General features: G+C 43.9%; 1 protein-coding gene across 7 annotated transcripts in view; it reads left to right on the top strand.

Moving 5' to 3' along the window:
• Nucleotides 1-22,483, top strand: part of NEDD4 (NEDD4 E3 ubiquitin protein ligase) — a 578,822-nt gene that overhangs the window by 344,143 nt on the left and 212,196 nt on the right. For all 7 annotated transcript variants that reach the window (XM_030189078.1, XM_030189079.1, XM_030189080.1 and 4 more), the window contains one exon: nucleotides 14,504-14,569. In XM_030189078.1, the coding sequence (XP_030044938.1) occupies nucleotides 14,504-14,569 (66 nt within the window). The remainder of the gene's footprint in view (nucleotides 1-14,503; nucleotides 14,570-22,483) is intronic.

Below are 22,483 nucleotides of genomic sequence, written 5' to 3' on the forward strand. Positions count from 1 at the left end.
TATCAGTCTGTCTTATACACTGAAGTATGAAGAACATCTGTTTTGTCTGATGTCCACTCTAAAATGGAGTGGAGGAGTGGTTAGGGTGGTGGACTTTGGGCCTGGGGAACTGAGGAACTCAGTTTGATTCCCACTTCAGGCACAGGCAGCTCCTTGTGACTCTGGGCAAGTCACTTAACCCTCCAATGCCCCATGTAAGCCGCATTGAGCCTGCCATGAGTGGGAAAGCGCGGGGTACAAATGTAACAAAAAAAAAATATTAATTCTCTCCCAGAAGAATTGATGTGAACTGGCTATTTGAATTACATGTATTCAGCCATTTGACAAAACTGCTTAATTATAGCTCATCCCCTTTCCACAACAAGAAAATATTGTCAATATGTTGTCTCCACCTATAAATATTCTCTTGAAAAGGAGAACAATGAATCCAAACTTTTTCAAATTTGTACATGTACAAATTGGTGATGGCAGGTGCAAATGTCAAACCATAGCTACTCCAGAAATTTGAAAATACAATTCTTTACGAAAAAAAAAAAATTATTGGTACAAAAAAACCACGTAGGAACACACTGGAGATGGGGATGAGATTCTAAAGTCAACTGAACTACATCCAGATACTCATCTTGTAGGATGGAGGTATACGGGGAAGTGATGTTGAAAGTTACTATCAGAAAAGAGAGATAATGTTCCTTATTTACTTCATTCAAGAATCTCAAAAAGTGAGTGGTGTCTTTAATGTATGGATGGTCACAGTTGGTTGATGTCATGTTGGGCGCCATTTTGGCAATGTTGCAGTTTTTCAGTGTCAGTGCTGGACACTGATTCAGGTATGGAAAAACTTTTTCAGATTTGATGATGTAGACATCGATCCACACATTAGCGTTTTAAGGAATTGGCATCTTTGATAAGTTGGGTTCCATTTTGAGCATGAATAATACACAAGCTGGGCGTGAATGCTTTATGTAAGTTGACTTTAACTGATTTTGTTCCTATAATGTGTTCTGAAACTAATTGACTTTTTTGTTCTTTGAAGATTTTGAGCACACAGAGAAAATCCTCTAATGGGTGAAATGGTGGAACCCATTGGAACCTTTTGATATTTTCATAAGATATTTTGGATCCATTATACTGTTTGTATACCCAAATTAAATGTTGGGTCCTTTTGAAGTACAGGAGAGTTTGAGTATATATAAATAAAATATTAAGAAAATTGATAACATTTTAGCACTAATCAAGTACTGAAAATTGAACATTTTTTGACCAATGAATGAAATTGGAGTCAAACTGGGCAACAATATAGTTAGCCCCACTGTATTATGTGGTTATAAAAACATGTTGCCATCGACCTTAAGAGGTCTTTCTCCTTATTTTATCAGTTAAACATTACCTTCTTGGTTGTATTTTTAAAGCAAAACGTGACTCTTAAATAATTTAATGCACCTGTATGTGTCAATTTTACAGTATAATCCCTCATTTATTAATGCGTTGATAGATAGCTTCCTAGAGGTTGGCACCCATTGAAGATGGCTCATTACTGTTGAGCACTGTTTTGGATTATTATTCCTGGATGTGGTAAGACAAATTTATACATAATATACAGAATAAAAAGGAAGAACCAGAAGTCACATGATAACTCACTGGTGAGCAGACTCACCTCGGTGGAGCTCCCCTATATTTCCTTGAATTTCTTCTTGAAAAATCTCCTATTGCTACACAGTTGAATATTTGTGAAGTTCTTGTAGTCTTACCTTGATATGCTTACTAGAGGCAGGCATAGAGACACTGGGGACAAGATGGCAACCAGACCTGCAGTCCGTTTTGATCATGTCTGAGAAAGTTGCTCAGCATTTAACACAGTGTTTGACTCGATAAGATGTCACAACTCCAAACCATGCTACAAGGCTTACAGGAATCTTTAATGAACCAGGTGGCACAAATCACAGATGGTAAACAATGAGTGGCAGCCGAAGAATTGATGAGAGCCTTCGGGTATAACTTGCGCAGCTTCGGAAGCAAAATGAGGGCCTGCTGGAGCTCATAGAAGATCAAGAAAATAGAAGTTGTCGGAACAATATCCATATCATTGGCCTTCAAGAAATGGCCTTGGGTGCAGAACTGGAAGTAGGGTGTGAACAGGGGATACCAGAGCACACCTAGACCTTGATGTCACAGTGCGTAAATTACAGCTTGAAATAGCCTTTGAATAAGAAGGTCATGGTCAACAAGATTGAAAGCCAAGAATAGGTTGAGTGAAATTACCAGGACAATCCATCAAGGATGGAATGCAGGTCACTTAAGAGACAGGTCAAAAAGGTTTCCATGTTATTTTGGAGATGAAACTCAGATTGATGTGGGTGAAAGTTGTTAGATTGCTCAGACAGAATTAAGATATCTTGGGACAGTTTTTGCAGGATAGGGCAGACCAAAGTGTGCTTCCAAATAGGAAGGACCTCACTAGTTTGAAGACTAAGGTTCAAAATAGAGGTCAGATAAGGAAGAAGTCCAGGTGAAGAGGTGTTAACCCAAGTGAAGGAGAAAGGGTCGAAGGGCAAGTAGTGGGTTTGGAGGAGGCCATAAATTTGAAGAGGGCAGTCTCTGAGATAAAATTGATTGAATTCAAAGAGTGTCTGCATAGAATAGAGGCTGAAGGGGAGAGCAATGGTGGTATGTCCTCCAGTGGGGGATGGTAGGGGCTGTGGGAAAAGTGGGGTTTGGATACAATGGACGTGGGCAGTGAGGTGGAAGGGGGTAGGAATAATGAATTTGCCCAGATCTGCAATTTTGATGGTGAAATAAGGCACAAGAGAACCAGAAGTAATAGTGGAGGGAATGGAGGGCTTTGGAGCTATTTGGCAAATGGTTTACATCACTGTGAGCTTCAGAGGTCTCTTAGATCCTCTTTAGGGCTGTTGACAGTCCTTTCCCTTTCAGAAAGACAACTGTCATCTTTTTTTGGGCCAAAGCTTTAGAACTCAATTCCTCCATGAAATACAGGAAGATCTTTTAGGAAGAAACTTAATTTACCCTGTTTGATGTTGGTTAATAACAAAGGACATAATAGGGAATTCATATATTACAGTATCTGTTTTTGCTGTACAAGTGGAACACAAGCTGTACCTTCTGCACTTGTCAGAGTGTGGTCTTAAGACCAATTCAGTAAGAGTTCATCTTAGTGTGATTAGTGCTGTTAAATTATCGTGTGGAAGGTAAGCCTATCTCTGGACAGCCTTTAGTTGTTCGATTCATGAGAGGTTTGCTTTTGTCAAAGCCCCCTGTCAAACCTCCTACAGTGTCATGTGATCTCAACATCATTCTCACCCAGCTGATGAAACCTCCTTTTGAGCCACTGAATTCCTGCCATCTGAAGTACTTGACCTGGAAGGTCATTTTCTTGGTGGCTGTTACTTCAGCTCGTAGAGTCAGTGAGCTGCAAGCCTTGGTGGCACATGCTCCTTATACTAAATTTCATCATAACAGAGTAGTTCTCCGCACTCACCCTAAGTTCTTGCCGAAGTTATTGTCTTGCCAACATTTTTTCCCCATCCTCATACCCGCTCTGCTGAACGTCAGTTGCACACATTGGACTGCAAGAGAGCATTGGCCTTCTATGTGGAGCGGACAAGCCCCTTCAGACAGTCCACCCTAATGTTTGTTTCTTTCAACCCCAACAGAAGGGGAGTGGCTATCGGGAAACGCACCATTTCCAGTTGGCTAGCAGATTGCATTTCCTTCATTTACGCCCAAGCTGGGCTGACTCTTGAGGGTCATGTCACGGCTCATAGTGTTAGAGCCATGGCAGCGTCAGTGGCCCACTTGAAGTCAGCCACTATTGAATAGATTTGCAAGGCTGCGACGTGGTCATCTGTCCACACATTCACATCTCATTACTGCCTTCAGCAAGATAGCCAACGCGACAGTCGGTTTGGGCAGTCGGTGCTGCAGAATCTGTTCAGGGTTTAGAATCCAACTCCAACCCCGGGGGTCACGTGATGCTGGAAGAAAGAACGGACACCTCTTAGCTCGGCTCCACACCCCTGTGCTCTTTTAAAGCTTTTTAATGGTAACAACAGCGCCTCAGAAATTCCAAGATTCGAACTGGTCGGAGCTGAAAGCCCTACGAACACGGAGGCCGGGTCGCCGAAGTGTGTGTGATACGGTATGCCCATCAAATAGGCAAAATCAGGAAAAAAGAAAGGTTCCGCGCCGAAAGCCAAAATGGCGTTGCCTACTAAACCAAAACCGTCAACACAGGCCAACACAGGAAATGGTGCAAATATCACTCCGGCATATGTCGCAGTTGCTAGATGATAAATTAGCAAAATGCACGATGGAATGGATGAGATCAAAGAATGCATAGCCTCCCATGTGGCCAGGCTCCAGGAAGCTGAAGAACTCATCTCCTCACTGGAGGAACACACGCGGGCGGCAGAGGGCCGTATTGGGGATCTGGAAGCGCAAGTGCGTCTGATCCAAGATCGGGTGAAAGATCAAGAGAACAGAGGACGGAGAAATAACATCTGAATAGTGGTGTACCTGAGTCTGTTGGTGATTTGGAGCTGAAGGACCTCATTGAAAACTGGCTCCCGAAGCAGCTGGGAATAGACCTGGAAAACCTGTCGTGACCAGGTGGAAAGGGTGCACCGAGTTGGCCCGAGGAGAGAGGCTAACGGGAGACCCAGGCTGATCATAGCGAGGTTCCTGCATTACATGATAAAAGCCACAATTTTGGAGAAATTTAAGAAACTGCATGGCATAGAATATGCAGGTGCTAAGATACTGCTATTTCAGAATTTCTCTGCTCGAGTAATGGAGCAACGGAAGACGCTGGCACCATATTGCACTAGGTTATACGAGAAGGGCATCAGATTTGCGTTCCAGTACCCGGCTCGAGTGAAGATAACTTACAATAACAAAACTTTCACACTGATAAAGGCTGAGGAGCTGCAAGCCTTTTTGGGGAAACTGCCAATAGACCCAGAACAAAGAGCAGACATGTGAGAAACTGAATTTTCGGTTGGTGGGGACGCAATTCGATGTAAGAGGAAGGAGCTATAATTCTACAGGTTGACTTTGAGCGTGGTAACACAGCCTGGAGCAGTTAAGGAAAAGTGAAGAGTGCTTGGGTATTTGAACCTGTGGTTGAATTAACAGATACACCTGCTTGAGAAGGACTTTGGAAAATGTGTATCATGGTTTAAAGTTGTTTGAAAAAGGACGAGCATCGCCCTGGATATATTGAGGACACAGTCTGAAGGTTCATGAATGCAGTGGAGATTCCAATATGCACGGAAGTCCTTCACCCCAGGAAAATATAATTGCCAACAGCTCTGCAAGACTGAACTAGGGGATAGGAAGGGGACGTTCGCAGATAGAGCTGTGTTGTGGGGGACATGATTGGTTACCAACAGTTTTAGCTATACAGGACCCTGTGCCACGCGCAGGGCCCAAGAGACAGGCAGAGCTCCAGAGTCTCAATGCGTGGATGAGACGATGGTGCAGGGAGGAGGGCTTTAGATTTGTTAGGAACTGGGCAACATTCTGGGGAAGGGGGAGCCTATTCCGAAAGGATGGGCTCCATCTTAACCAGAGTGGGACCAGGCTGCTGGCATCGGCGTTTAAGAAGGAGATAGAGCAGCTTTTAAACTAGAAATGGGGGGAAGGCCGACAGTCGCTCAAAAGAGCATGGTTCGGGATAAGGTATCTTTCAAGATATCACCATAACAGGGAAGATAGAGTATCCTGATAGTGAGGTTGCAAAAGAGATTGTAGTAGATCGGGTATCTTTAAATAACAATAAAAATCAGACAAAAGATTGCCAATTAATACTGTCAAGTACTAAGCATGATGTACTTAGGAACAACAAACATAGTTTGAAATGTCTATATGCGAATGCCAGGAGCCTAAGAAATAAGATGGGGGAGTTGGAATATATTGCACTAAATGAAAAATTAGATATAATAGGCATCTCTGAGACCTGGTGGAAGGAGGATAACCAGTGGGACACTGTCATACCGGGGTACAAATTATATCGTAGTGATAGGGTGAATCGGATTGGTGGAGGGGTAGCATTGTATATTAACGAGAGCCTTGAATCAAATAGATTGAAAATTCTGCAGGAAACAAAACACTCCTTGGAATCACTGTGGATTGAAATTCCATGTGCAAAGGGGAAAAGGATAGTGATAGGAGTGTACTACCGTCCGCCTGGCCAGGACGAACAGACGGATGCGGAAATGTTAAAGGAAATCAGGGACGCAAACAAACTGGGCAACACAATAATAATGGGGGATTTCAATTACCCGCATATAGACTGGGTTAATGTAACATCTGTACACGCAAGAGACATAAGATTTCTTGATGAAATCAAGGACAGCTTCATGGAACAGCTAGTTCAGGAGCCGACAAGAGAAGGAAAAATACTAGACTTAGTCCTTAGTGGTGCTCATGATCTAGTGCAGGGGGTAACGATACGAGGGCCGCTTGATAACAGTGATCATAATATGATCGGTTTTGATATTGGCATTGAAGGAAGTGAAACTAGGAAATCAAGTACGCTAGCGTTTAACTATAGAAAAGGTGATTACGACAAAATGAGAAAAATGGTAAAAAAAAGACTGAAAGGAGCAGCTCGCAGAGTAAAAAACTTGCATCAGGCGTGGATGCTGTTTAAAAACACCATCCTGGAGGTTCAGGACAAATATATTCCACGTATTAGAAAAAAGGGAAAAAAGACTAAACGTCAGCCGGCGTGGCTAAACAGTAAGATAAAGGAAATCATTAGAGCCAAAAAACAATCCTTCAGAAAGTGGAGAAGAGAACCAACTGAAAGTAACAGGATAGATCATAAGGAATGCCAAGCCAAATGCAAAGCGGAGATAAGGAGGGCAAAAAAGGACTTTGAGAAGAAATTAGCGTTGGAAGCAAAAATACATAGTAAAAATTTTTTTAGATACATTAAAAGCAGGAAACCGGCCAAAGAGTCGGTTGGGCCGCTGGACGAAAATGGTGTTAAAGGGGCGATCAAGGAGGACAAAGCCGTAGCGGAGAAATTAAATGAATTCTTTGCTTCGGTCTTCACCGAGGAGGATTTGGGGGGGACACCGGTGCCGGAAAGAATATTGGAAGCGGGGGAGTCGGAGAAACTAAACAAATTCTCTGTAACCTTGGAGGATGTGATGGGTCAGTTCAGCAAGCTGAAGAGTAGTAAATCACCGGGACCTGATGGTATTCATCCCAGAGTATTAATAGAACTAAAAAATGAACTTGCGGAGCTACTGTTAGAAATATGCAATCTGTCCCTAAAATCGAGTGTAGTACCGGAAGACTGGAGGGTAGCCAATGTTACTCCGATTTTAAGAAGGGTTCCAGAGGAGATCCGGGAAATTATAGACCGGTGAGTCTGACGTCGGTGCCGGGCAAGATGGTGGAGGCTATTATTAAGAATAAAATTGCAGAGCATATACAAAAACATGGACTGATGAGACAAAGTCAGCACGGATTTAGTGAAGGGAAGTCTTGCCTCACCAATCTAATGCATTTTTTTGAGGGGGTAAGCAAACATGTGGACAATGGGGAGCCGGTTGATATTGTATATCTGGATTTTCAGAAGGCGTTTGACAAAGTGCCGCACGAAGACTCCTGAAGAAATTGCAGAGTCATGGAATCGGAGGTAGGGTATTATTATGGATTAAGAACTGGTTGAAAGATAGGAAGCAGAGAGTAGGATTGCGTGGCCAGTATTCTCAGTGGAGGAGGGTAGTTAGTGGGGTCCCGCAGGGGTCTGTGCTGGGTCCGTTGCTTTTTAATGTATTTATAAATGACCTAGAGATGGGAATAACTAGTGAGGTAATTAAATTCGCCGATGACACAAAATTATTCAGGGTCGTCAAGTCGCAGGAGGAATGTGAACGATTACAGGAGGACCTTGCGAGACTGGGAGAATGGGCGTGCAAGTGGCAGATGAAGTTCAATGTTGACAAGTGCAAAGTGATGCATGTGGGTAAGAGGAACCCGAATTATAGCTACGTCTTGCAAGGTTCCGCGTTAGGAGTTACGGATCAAGAAAGGGATCTGGGTGTCGTCGTCGATGATACGCTGAAACCTTCTGCTCAGTGTGCTGCTGCGGCTAGGAAAGCGAATAGAATGTTGGGTGTTATTAAGAAGGGTATGGAGTCCAGGTGTGCGGATGTTATAATGCCGTTGTATCGCTCCATGGTGCGACCGCACCTGGAGTATTGTGTTCAGTACTGGTCTCCGTATCTCAAAAAAGATATAGTAGAATTGGAAAAGGTACAGCGAAGGGCGACGAAAATGATAGTGGGGATGGGACGACTTTCCTATGAAGAGAGGCTGAGAAGGCTAGGGCTTTTCAGCTTGGAGAAGAGACGGCTGAGGGGAGATATGATAGAAGTGTATAAAATAATGAGTGGAATGGATCGGGTGGATGTGAAGCGACTGTTCACGCTATCCAAAAATACTAGGACTAGAGGGCATGAGTTGAAGCTACAGTGTGGTAAATTTAAAACGAATCGGAGAAAATTTTTCTTCACCCAACGTGTAATTAGACTCTGGAATTCGTTGCCGGAGAACGTGGTACGGGCGGTTAGCTTGACGGAGTTTAAAAAGGGGTTAGATAGATTCCTAAAGGACAAGTCCATAGACCGCTATTAAATGGACTTGGAAAAATTCCGCATTTTTAGGTATAACTTGTCTGGAATGTTTTTACGTTTGGGGAGCGTGCCAGGTGCCCTTGACCTGGATTGGCCACTGTCGGTGACAGGATGCTGGGCTAGATGGACCTTTGGTCTTTCCCAGTATGGCACTACTTATGTACTTATGTACTTATGACCCTGGGGTGGGTTGTTCGGCCAAGTAATTGAGTGGGACTGAAGGCCCTACACACGAGGGACAGTCTCTTGCAAGATCAATGTGCTGTTAGACTTTGTGGAGGAACTGAGGGAGCATGTAAGAAGGGTGCAAGGGGGTGGGGGTTGGAAGCTCAGGGATTTGTGGGGTTGGTTGCTGGGATGAAACAGTTAACCAGGAGTGGAAGGGTGAGGATTAAGGAGGGAGGGAGGTTGTATGGGTACTGATAAGTATTTTGGGCTGGTATGTAGGACAGGAGGGTGGATGAGTGAATGTACAAGTGAGAGTTGGACAGAATGGCATGGCGGGAACTGGGGACTGGTGGGGTGGGTGTGTCAGGGGGGAGGGACGGGAGGCGGGTGGTAGGTAATGGGGAAGGTTGAGTTAGGGAGGAGGGCGGGAGATGAAGAAACAGGCAGACAGACGGGGGGAAGATCGGAGAGTACTTTGCGTAATATGGAGGTCTGTGAAGTTGAATAGTGGAGTGCAAGGGAACACGGTAGCATGTCATGCGTTCATCTTTCTGAAGTTTTCCAATACTCCGAATATCTCTCTGTTCCAGGATAATGGGTAGCCTCAGGGTAGCTTCTTTAAACGTAGATGGAGTGCACTCCACGATTAAACGGAAACAAATATTGCACTATGGTAAGCAATTAAAAGTTGACATTTATATGTTACAGGAAACCCACTTATCTGCTCATGAACACCTCAGGTTGAAACAGGGATGGGTGGGAGATGTAACATTCTCATCATTTAACAACAGGCAGAGGGGAGTAGCTACACTTATTCGTAAAGGCGTGGATGTGGTATGCCATAAAGTGGTGAAGGACCCGGAGGGCAGGTTTGTAGTGTGGACTGGAATTATTCAGGGCTTGAAAATAGCAATATGCTCAGTTTATGCCCCAAATGTCTACTCCAAAAAATTTTACTCTGGCTTAATGGCTACCCTCACAGAAGTGCAGGATTATCAGCTGCTGGTGGGAGGTGACCTTAACCTCACAGTGAATCCCCTGATTGACTGTGCTCCGCCCAAAACGCGCCCTAAAGGAATGGAAGAGAGGGGGATAGGGCTCCCACAAAGGGATCTGGGATAGGTAGATGTCTGGAGGGCTTTGCACCTGGACGAGAGAGAATATACTTTCTACTCTAATGTACATAAATGCCATGCTAGATTGGATTATATATTGCTGTTCCCAACTCTTTTCTCTGTAGGGAGGCTGGCAGAGATGGAGGCCTGCGTTTCGGATCATAGCCTGGTAAGGGTGGACATTGGACTAGCGGGGGCAAAGAAAAACTCGGGATGGCGCATGAACCCCACTCTGTACCGTGAGTTAGAGTTTAGAGAGTTTCTTATTAAGGAATGGGAACAATATCTGACAGACAACAAACTTCCTGACACGACACCGCTTACATTATGGGAAGCAGAGAAGGCGGTGATGAGAGGAAAAATAATAGCCTATACAGCCAGCTCCCGTAAAAAAAGAGAGAAAGAACTACTTGATAAGCTTGGGCAGCTTCAAGCAGCTACAGCAGTGGTAGCAAGAGGGGGAGAGACAGCTAAACAAGATTTCAAAGAATTGAAAATTCATATCAATGACATCCTAACTAAAAGGGCTGTGAGAGACACTCAGCTGTACAAATATTGGTTGCACAGGTGGGGGAATAAATCGGGGAAATTGCTAGCCGCCATGGTAAGGAATAGATCAGCAAAGCAGGCTGTAACACGTATCAAAACGGGGGTCAGTGGGCAAATCAGGAAGAGGATATACAAAAAGCTTTTGTGGATTTTTACAAACGTTTGTATGATAAGGGTACTTGTGATAGAGAATCCAGAGAGGCTTTCTTCCAAAATCTTTCTCTCCCATCCCTCACACAAGCACAGCGGGATTCTCTAAATACTCCGGTTCAAGATTGTGAAGTGATACAAGCCATAAAGAAACTTAAGTTAGCCAAAGCCCAGGGACCAGATGGACTGGGCCCGGAATTTTATAAGATTCTAGGGGGGAGAATAGTGGGGGCCTTTAGTGACATCTGTGAGGCGCTATGCACTGAAGGGCAGCAAGTGGGTGACTTGACGCATGCCTCCATCATAGTCTTACCTAAACCGGGCCGAAATAGGGAGCTGCTGGGCTCCTACCGCCCTATATCATTGCTAAATCAAGACATTAAGCTTTTCGCAAGTATTATGGCTGCTAGACAGGGCAGGGTGCTGCCCTTCTTAGTCCACTCAGATCAAACTGGATTTGTCCCAGGGAGATAAGCTTCCACAAACATCTTAAGAGCATTGAGTGTGCTACAGGACGGGAAAAGTACACATGGGGATAGTATTCTGGTGGGCTTGGATGCGGAGAAGGCATTTGATAAAATACTCTGGGACCATCTTTTTTGGGTGCTGCCTCAATTTGGCATATTAGGGGAATTTTTGTAAGGGGCACGAGCTTTGTATAGGCATCCCACAGCTCAAATTCTGATAAATGGCACGCCTTCTCCGTCGTTCGAGCTTCACCGGGGTACGAGGCAGGGATGCCCACTGTCACCTATGCTTTTTGTCTTGGCCTTGGAACCATTGGCCTGTAAAATATGGCAAATGGAGGAGATTCAGGGTATCAAAGTAGGGAACGACGAATATAAAATTAATCTTTTCGCAGACTACATGGTCATATTTCTGGGACAACGTCAAGAGGAGTTTCTAGGCTTATAGAACTAATCCGACAGGCTGTTTCTCTGGGCTACGGATAAACTTTGATAAATCGGAGGCCATGCTGTTATCTGATAGCTGTGTATGTAGAAGGTGCCCTGACTTTCCGTTAACATGGACTAGGAGCAGGGACTGTCCTTCCCCATGTTTAAACTTGTACAGCGCTGCGTAACCCTTGCAGCGCTATAGAAATGCTAAGTAGTAGTAGTAGTAGGGGCGCAATGAAGTATTTGGGAGTATATTTACACCCAGACGTCACCGTTATGTATAGGAAAAATGTTAGTGAAAAGTTGGATCGGATCAAACAACTGTGTGGTCAATGGAAAGAATTGCCTGTATCGTTAAGAGGCAGAGTGGCCCTGGTCAAAATGGTACTGTTTCCTAAAATCCTTTATGTGTTACAGATGATGCCCATATGGATACTTAGCAGGGATGAAGCGGCTTACAGGGGAGCAATATCTTCCTTTATATGGAGGGGGCGCAGGGCACGAATTGGGTATAGTAAACTTGTCAGAGTACGCAGAGAAGGGGGAGTAAACCTGCCAGGCCTTAGGTTGTACAATGTTTCAGCATTGATAAGGTGGATACACGAAGTGTATACGGGGCAGTATGTGTTTGTGCCAGCAGAAGTGTGGGAGAGGGCAACGATGCCATGGACAGTCTTTAATGCACTGCATGCAAGGAAGACTCGAGATAAAATCTCGCATTTGTTGAAACCCCTTTGTTTGGCCTGGGACTGGTGGCGATAGAGGGTAGGGGGAGCCCAGGGACTCTCCCCATTCATGGAGTTCCAGAATAACCCGGATTTCCCAGCAGGTCAGGGGCCTTCTCCTTTTTGAACGTGGGCAACCAAGGGGTGCAGATTTGTGGGGCAGGTGGGAAAGGAAGGGGTTCAGCAATCCTATCTTTTGAAGACTGCCAAAGTAGATGGGGGGGGGGTTCATAAAGGTTTAGTGTTTTCCTATGCGCAGCTTAAGCATTATGTACTATCATTGCGGAATGCGGATAGGCACTGCACTCGATGTGGTTTTTAAACACATGCCATCGACACAAAATAAGCTCTCTAGATGGTACCACTTGGGAAAGGCTTGGTCCCCTAATACTGCCATAGCTAGTTTGGCGCAGAAATGGAGTAAGATGGTGGGGAAGGAGGTGACGGAACTAGAGCTTCAGAGGTGTTTTGACTTAGCATACCAGTTAACCCCAAATGTCAGCTGTCATGAAACCCAATTAAAAATCCTACATCACGCCTATATAACGAGGAGCAAAGGGAAAGCAATGAGTCTATGGGAGTCAGAGGATTGTGATAAATGTGTTAATCATAAGGGGACACTGGTGCATCATTTTCTGGAGTGTAAGACGCTGGAGATTTTCTGGAAAGAGGTATTGGCACACCTGGAGGAAGTCATAGAAATGCAATTAGAGTGGAATTACAGGATTTTACTAATGGGGGTTGATACAGACTTAACCCGGTAGGGAGTCTCTGTCTTGCACAGTCGGTTTATTCTACTGTCCCTGGTGTTGGCTAAAAAAATCATATTGCAGCACTGGGTGGACAGGTCTCCTCCACCTCCTGCCCAATGGTACGCTGCTGTGAAGCAGATGGCAGGATGGGAAAGAGGGGTGTCAATTGGAATTGAGGGGGAAAGAGATCGATTGTCAGCGGGACATCTGGTCTGGAAGACAAGTTATGAGTGTTTGATGCAACAGAAAGGTGGGAAGAATTCTGGGTGTGCAATGGTGCCTGTAGGGGGTGTTTGAGAGGGTAAGCATAAGTACTCGAAGATCTTCAAGGGGGGAGGGGGCAGTGGGAGGGGCGGAGGGGAGGGTGGTAGGAGTGGGGAGGAAGGGGGGGGAATGGAAAACTAAGCACAAGAGCATAAGTTACAGTACAGACACGAATGTTGAGTTTGCAATCATGACTGGGATTGGTTCGGTCCATGGTCAAGGTTATCAATGGTTTAAGAGGTTACGAGTCGCACACGTTATTGGTGCAACAGATGACAAGTTATCTTACTCAGTTATGTTAATGTTGCTGTTTTATCTGTAATGTACGATGAAAAAGTGGACGTAGAGGCTCAGTGTTAGCGTTACAGTCCCTTTTGAGGTAGCTGTAAATTGTACTTTGTGTGTTTCTATTGTACTGTGTGCATTTCTCTTGTCAATAAAAATAACAACAACAAAAAATCCAACTCCACCCCCCTAGGTCCATTTTTATTCTGTTCCAGGCTGCACTCTCAGATGTTTCTTTGTAGGTCAATTTTTGTTACGTCCTCGCCGTTGCGAGGCCCAATTGATCCTGTTTGTTGTTTTGAATGAGCCTGGGGGCTAGGGATACCCATATGTGAGAACAAGCAGCCTGCTTGTCCTCGGAAAAAGTGAAGTTACTTACCTGTAGCAGGTATTCTCTGAGGACAGCAGGCTGATTGTTCTCACCAACCCGCCCGCCTCCCCTTTGGAGTTGTTTCTTTCTTTGGTTTGCTTCATAAGTTGACTGAAGCGGGACTCTCGTGCGACGGGCGGGAAGATGGCTGCGCATGCACGGTGCACGCACCCGTGCGCTCGAAGGCTTTAGCAACTTTTGTTGATAGGAAGATTTTCCGGACCTGGGGCTGCCGTGGACGTCACCCATATGTGAGAAAAATCAGCCTGCTGTCCTCGGAGAATACCTGCTACAGGTAAGTAACTTTGCTTTTTCTTCCTATACCCTCATATTTTTACTTATAAACTTGTTGTACAGATGGAGCTTATAGATGAACTTCATAGTTTTCTTTGCTGCCAGAAGGAATTGATTACTTCTGAAATGTTTTACAATGCAAAAGTCTTCGCACTTATTGTATTTTAACTCCCAGTAGCGAACTATTTGGACTGATGCATGTGGAAACTACTGCAATTAAAATTAATCAGTGTACAAATTAAGGTTTCTTTTCTTATTTCAAGAACCATTCCAGGAGAAGAGAGAGTCTTCAAGCATATACTCATGAAGAACTTCCTACATTACCAGTTGTAAGGGTCTTATTTACAGTACATTTAATATCATTTGCTGTTTCTACTTAATAGCTGTAGTACTGACATTTAATGCTTTCTCCGAGGACAAGTAAAATATAATAACCTTACATGTGGGTGATGTCATCCAACAGAAACCACACAGGAACACTGTTGCACCACACACATGCACACATCTTCCCATCTGCTGCTATCATGCAGGTCCTAACCAGGTAACCAGTTTTCCACAGAGCAAATCGGTTGCGCTTTTTTGTGCTCCCCTCTGCTTGCATTAAAATTTGGTTTCTGTGATTTTTACATTTTTTTTCTTCCATCCAGAGTATAAGTCCTGTCATCTGCTATGTGGGGACCATTTACAAACCCCTTTTTCTAGGAAGATGTTTTGACCATTCTACGTTTCCTTTCTTTTCCAGTGCCTCTTTAGGTCATACTTAGACCTTGGGCACCCTGTCAGGTAAATTTTTTAAATCAAGTTGTTTGATTTTGCTGCAGCTATTTTTCCTGGCATGTCCCAGAAAAAGACCCCAGTGGCTTTGAAAGTGTACCAGATGTAACAGGACCATATCCATCATGGATATAACATAACTAGTGCCTGCGATGCCTGAGACCCAAACATGATTCCTCCTTTTATACCTTGTGCTCACAGATGTAAAAAAATAGAATTTGAGATAAGAGAAACAGTACAAACTTATTTTTGGCACAAATACGTTCAGTCCATCAGAAGCAGTGATATCCGTTGTTCTAGACATTGAGAATGTATTAATCACCCTTGGCATCGAGCATTGATAGAAGCCCCCTTCATTAGGAAGATAAAATTAATTCTCATCCTCATCGGATCCAAGGGGCAAAGATGCCAGTCATTGGGTGAAGACCAAGGCACACCAACATCTGTCCCCTTTGAAGTGCGGCACCAAGAGAATTGAGGCACCAAAGTCGCTGGTGCCTTCAAAGCACTCCCAACATGAGGACTGCTCATCCTTCTTGACATTAGAAAAGGTGTAACAGCCTCCAAAGAGCCGATACATAGCTTCTGATACACCCCATTAATCTCAGAGAGATGAAGCCCTATTGACTGTATTGCCCCAGTCTTTGGTGATGACAACCTTAAAGGACCGGAGCATAAAATTTGAAGATTGATTGAGTCCTGAAAGTTACAGTTTTGATTTCAATGATGTTGAGGCTTAAGGCAGTGCAACTGATTCTTGGAGATGTGTTGATACTGAGACCTTGAAAGGCATCAGGTTTAGTGCAGAACCACACTGGTATTGGTTTCCAGCTCATCAGGAATGGAAACTTCCCCAGTGTTCAGAAGATCCCTGGTGCCTTGATGCCACAGTCGCAGGCTTCAAACGTCCTCTACATGGTACTTTTATAAGTCCTGGATATCTGAAGATGAGCCAGATACCTTTTTCTGAGGAAGGGTCCACTGCTCTACCTTCAGAGGAGCTGTTCAGCAATTTTGTCAGGGAGGTGGCCAAGTCCATTCTATTTCCATGAGCCTGTGGCAGAAACTGAATATCCTCCAGTTCAATGATTCCCCCTTCCTCCATGGGAAGCTATAACCATGTCTGTTTATAGAATTCGGAGGCAAATACAGATGAAGATGTAGGAGGCCCTCTCTTTTTACAACAGGTAAACGTAAAGGTTAACTATGTATAGAATTTAGAAGCCTCTAGGATTTTAGAAGTTACAGGTTCCTTGCCATTGTGCGGTGGTCAAATCCATTCTTAAAAGAGCCAAGAGTATGAAGACTTACTCCTTTGTGCCCCTGGAGAGAGAAGCAAGGAATTTGGACTCTTTTAGGGAAAGGTTTTACCAGAATTCTGTGCTTAGTTTCCTACCAGCTCTTTATGAGCATACATATGTAGAAAATTGTGCATAGTGTTGCAGAGTTGCTCACACTCTTGCCCAAGAGAAGACCAATGAACTGTGTCAACAAGTAGCCAAAGAGTGGGACTATGGAAAATATACAGTACAAATGACATATTTTTGGTACAGCATCCAGAGCCTCTCCAATAGGGATTGGTTCCCACAGACTCACATGGCTGTGGGCCTCAGACCTCAAGCCAGAAGTTCAGGAGAAGCTGGCAGATGTACATGCTCTCCACAGCATAGTACAAGAGGCTGCCACTCTCATCAAGCAGTACTCTGACACACCGAACCTCTCCAGGGCCACTCCTAGTTTGACCTACTCTTCTAAGAGGTATTTTAGCACAGAGCAACAGAGATCCTACTACTCTCACAAAAGGTGTAAGTAGTCACCCTTGTGCTCCTCCCAAACCAAACAACTCATGGACCTTGCTTTCTTCCAAGATGACAGAGGGCCCAAAAGTCTTAACTAGCTCCCCAGTCAAAACCAGGGATGAGCTTTTGACTGGCTCCAGCAGAGTATAACCTCAGTCTCTAACAGTCTCGGATGACCTTCCAGTAAGGTGAAAGTTGAGGTTGTCACAGATATTAGAATTCATAGGTGCCGTAATAGGCATGACTCAAATGCATTTCTTTCACAATAGCAGTAGTTTCAGAAGTGCACCAGAGTCAGCAGATATCAGCACATCAGATGTCGAGAATCCAAAGCCACATGGTCTCCACAGTTCATGTGATGCCCTTGGCACGCCTCAATTTGCAGCCTGGTGGACACAAGCCACAGGCAGTCCTTGGAATTTCATCTCAGTCACTACTCCACTCAGAAACTCTACTCTGTCCTGGTAGATGACCCAATCCAATTTGGAAAAAAGTATTCCCTTCCAAATTCCTCTAATTCAAAAGATACTAACAATGGATGCATCTAACCTGGGATGGGGAGCTTATTTTGGTAGATGGACTCCACACTCAAAGTCTGTGGTCTACTCAAGAAAAACATCAGATAAACTTCCAGGAGTTAAGGTTAATCTGGAATGCACTAAAGGCTTTCCAAAATTGGTTGCCTATCAAGTAATTCTAATTTTGACAGGCAACCAGTTTGCAGTGTACTATATCAGCAATCATGGAAGGGCAGGGTCCGTACCTCCTCTAACAGGAAGCTGCCAGATTGTGGAAATGGGCCATCTCTCAAGGGAAGGTCCTCAAAGCCACATACCTGGCAGGGAAAGACAGCTGTCTGACAGACAGACTGAGTCAGATTCTATAACCTTATGAGTAGTCTGTGAATGAGGGCCTAGCCCAAAAGATCTTTTGGGAGCTGGGGCACCCCACTAAATAGATTTTTGCCACTCATTACAGCAACAAAGTTCCTCAGTTCTGCTTCAGACTGGGGTCACATGGCAGACTAGTCTCAATGCCTTCCTCCTTCACCTATCCTACAATACTTCTCATAGTGAAAACTTGCAACTCAAAACAGGGTTGAGGAACCATGATCCTAATCACCCCTGACTGACTGGGATAGATATGGTTCCCTCGTCTTCTGAAGCTGCTCTCCAGAGCTCCATGGAGACTGGAAACTTTTCCAACATTCATAAACCAGGATCAGGTGTACCTACTGTATGCCAAACTCTGGTCCCTAGCCCTTATGGCTTGGCTGTTGACAGGGTAGTAGTAAATTCAGAAACTTGGTTTCCAGTGTTTCTCAGATTCTATTGGCTTCTGGGTAAGCTTTCATAAAAGGTCCTACAGTTTTAAATGGAAGAAGTTTGTCATCTGGTGTGAGGACAAGGCCCTAGATGCGTTCTCCTTTCCTACAGAAAAGCTACTTGAATACCTTCTACATTTGTCCGCATCAGTTCTCAAGACCAACTCTTTTAGGGTTCACCTCAGTGCAGTTGGCATATACCATCACCAAAAAGGTAAACCCATCTGTAATCAGCCTTTAGTTTGCTTTATGTGGAGCTTGCTTCTATTGAAGCTTCCTGCAGTATTATGGGACCTCAACTTTCTCTTAATTCAGCTGATAAAAGCTCCTTTGAAGCCACTAGATACCTGTCACTTGAAGTACCTGACCTGGAAAGTTTTATTTTGGTGGCGGTCAATTGAGCTTGCAATGTCTGAGTTCCAGGCCCTAGTAGCTGATCTACCTTAGACAGTTTCACAACAATACAGTGGTCTTGTGCATAAAGAATTTTTCTCCATTCTTGAAATATAAAGAGAAAAAGATAACTGAGTGTCCCAGTGAGGTGATTTCCTTCTGTACCAGGATAGGAGCAATAAAGACGCCAAAACAGCCTGTTGCAGGGTCTTCTGCATTTCCCCATTTTTGTTAAAGGTAGTCCCATGTGTAATGCTATTATATACTTCTTGTCCTTAGGGAAAATAGTTATTTATCAGTAGCAGGTATTCTCTGAGGACATCAGGATAAATAACCTTACATACCCTTTCTCCCCTGCCCTACTGGAGTTGAATTCTGTCAGCTTAAAACTCGACTGGTGAGGTCCCACACAACAGTGGCAGTTAGGAAGGCTCATGCACAGTGCAATGTTCTAAAAAGTTGTAAACAAGGTGGAGAGTGTTCCTACATGGGCTCCAGTGCATTTCATCCATTTGTAAGGCTGTTTATCATGTTGTCCTTGGAGAACACCTGCTACTGGTAAATAGCTTCATTTTATTAACTATTTAATCAATTTGACTTTATTACATGATGATGCCTTTTTCTTCCTAATTTTTTAATTAATTTTGGACATTGATTGACTATTGCTTTCTTAACCAATTATGTAACCAATTAAAGTTTGTTGAAAGACTAGACCTTCATAGAATCCAACAATGTTTTGATTGCCTGATAGGTAACAACTTTGTTTATATGGTAATTCAGGGGAAGAAACAACCCCCCCCCCCACACACACACACACACATACACTCTGTGCATGTGGAACAGTAAAAATATGTCAATAGGATAGATTACATGACGTTCATCAAATCTAAGTTGCATATTTTACAGGTGGCTATGCCCACTTCCAGTCTTTCCAGCTAATCATCATTGAGGTCCCACCTTAGCCCTTCCCCTGTCACACCCCTTTTGGTCACCAGATATTTTGATGTCCCAGGAAGTGACATCATTAGAATGTCCATTTTGATGATGTATCCAAAATGGGAGCTTGTCATAAACCTGTCCTATCCCCCCCCCATTTTTGTTATGCATCCAAGATGACCTCCAGAAACCAATGTAGACTGAAAGCGATGTCATGTCATCAACATGGTTGCTACCACAAAGCCCATGTAAATGTCACATGACAGGAAGTGGCATCATCAACATGGCTGTCTGTATCGTGCGGTGTGAATAAACTGCATTTGCTACACTCTTTGCCTGTCATGTCTCATTAAATGTTGCTTTTTACAGCTCCTGGAGGTACATCTTCTTGTGCAAAGTCTGAATTCAATTTGTTTTTTTCTGTTTTTATACCTTCCAGCAAATTATACATGCTATCTTTTTTCTTGGGCTTGCTCTTTCTACTGCCTCCCCCCCCCCTTCTCTCTCTCTCTCTCTCTCTCTGCCTCATTCTAATGCTTTTTACAGCCCTCCCTCATCCTGATGCACGTCTCCTTGTGCAAAGTCTGAATTTATTTTTTCTCTTTGCTGAAAAATACAAGGACATCAGAATTATACATTTCCCAACACTAACAGAGAAAATTTGAGTTCCCACTAATGTCTCTGTCTTTTTCTCCTGTGAAGTAGATTAGTTGTTTTTTCTTTAAAAAGAGACACAGAAGAAACCCCCTGCGCACAGTCTGAGAAGCCAGTATGTATACTGGACTATGTCAGCAAGGTAGACAGGGAAGGGAGTATATGCTTAATTACACATGCAAAAGCACAGGTAGACCTTCACCAGATATGGTAGAGTCTCCATTATCTGATGTAAACCGGGCCAACCCGTTGTTGGATAACCGAAAAGTCAGATAATCTGAGGCACTAGACAATGCACTACAGAACTTCACCACCACACTAAGTGCAGCATCCTACCCCACCCACCCTACCAAACAATCAAATTTCCTGCTCCCAGACCCCTCCCCCCCCCTCAAGTGCTCCTTACTCACCTGCTCAACCGTAGGCCTCCCCAAGTCTATTTTAGAAGCCCTGGGGGTCCAACAGTGAGGTCGGAGCAGGAGTGATTCCCAATTGCTCTTGCTCATCCCGACTCTGCTTTCAAAAATGGCTATCGAACTATAAGAAGCCCTGACATTTGGGAAGGAGGGAGTGGACGTAGCACCAATTTACTAACAGTCAGTTAATCTGGAAGGTTGGATAACCAAAGGTTGGTTAACTGGGACTGCTATATAGAATAAGGGAGAAATACCTTTCCTGTTTCTTCATTCAAAAATACAAAGATGACAAATACAGATTTCCAAAAACTAACAGTGGTGATGTTAACCCACTATCAGGTAAGAAAACAGTAAAGGTATCTCTGTTTTGTTTTTTTTGTATTTTCAAGTCTGGAAAGGCAGGCTCACAAGAACAGACCTGTGACTGTGAGTCCTGCTTGAAAGTAAAAAGGATTCAAAGGGTCATCTATGATAAGAGGTTTTGTGTGAGGATTTGAATACACTACACTATCAGATATTGAAGAGGTTGAATATGGGGGTGGCATCCTTTTTTCCTGTATTATTTCCTGTATAATTTCTGGCCCTTCTAACAGAGGAAAAAGTTCTTGTTAAAAATAGAACATGCTGAACATATGTTCACTGTTATGCCCAGTCATATTATGTGGTACAGTTGCTGGCAACATTTGTGTAAAGAATTGTTAATTTATCTTTTTACTAGTAAAAAAGGCCCGTTTCTGGCTGAAATGAAACGGGCGCTAGCAAGGTTTTGCGCGGAGTGTGTATGTTTGAGAGAGTGTCTGTGAGAGTGACTGTGTGAGAGTGAGACTGTGCAAGTGTGTGTGTGTCTGTGAGAGAGCGTGTGTGTATGTGAGAATGAGTGCGTGTGAGTGCGTATGTGAGACAGTGAGTGTCCTTCCCTGTCCCCCCTGTCAGGTGTCAGGACTGGGGGGACTGTGGACAGTCATGAAGGCAGCCCCTACCAAAATAATGAAAGCAAGACCATTTGTATAATAATCACTGCTTTCCAGAGAACAAATGGAGCAAGTTCCCACATGCTATCTTTTGCTTTCTGTATTCAGTAGCTGACAGGCTTGCTAGACTACCTAAGTGGCTGCAGCTGCAATACACTGAAAAGTAAGCAGGAAACCTATGAGACGTAGATTCGGCCGTCCCCTTGGCCTCTGAAGCTCCTCCCTTCTTCTATTTGACTTCTCTCTGATAGGTCCGTCATTCGGTGTGATGCTGCTCCCTTTTCCTGTTTCAGTTCCCTGATAGGTCAGAGCGGTTGCAGCTGTGACACTCCTCCCTTCTCTGATAGGTCGGGCGGGGGCAGAGACGTAGTGTGCTTAAAAATGGTTAAGAGCTTCAAACATACGAACTGTTGAAGCCTCAGAGTGTGCTTAGAACGTTGAGGGGCTTTTATGTGCAGATGGGGCGTGGCTGAGACTGAGGGTGAGTAGTCCGAATAGCCTAGCCTACCAGGAGGACAGGAGTTCAGGACAGATGGAGTGAGCTTCAGAACGTCTGAGGGGGGATTTTATTATATAGATATGCTTTATAGATTCAATTACTACTGATAGTCTGTTTCTGGTCAGTAAAGTAAACATGGCCATCATAATGATTTGATGGCGTCTGCTTGTAAAAATGATGAACTAGGGATAGCTTTTAACCCAAATACACACGCCACAAAAGTTTGAGTATTTTCTATATTGTCTAGAACATTTTTGCCAAGGCAGAACAAGTTGATGCTTTTTAAGAATCCTAGAGAGAAACAGCAAATAGTGGTTTTCATCAAACAAATGCACCCCAGTAAGTCCATGTTTGTTAAGGCCTTCATGGAGGCTACCAGAAAAACATAAGTTATCTTGTTGATTTTATGTTCAAGGCTTGTGTTGAGAGTAGACATCTTTCTTTTCCCTATGTTGGCAGCCATGTACTGTGAGAAGA

This window comes from Microcaecilia unicolor, chromosome 1, assembly GCF_901765095.1.
Source record: "Microcaecilia unicolor chromosome 1, aMicUni1.1, whole genome shotgun sequence".
NCBI lineage: Eukaryota > Metazoa > Chordata > Amphibia > Gymnophiona > Siphonopidae > Microcaecilia > Microcaecilia unicolor.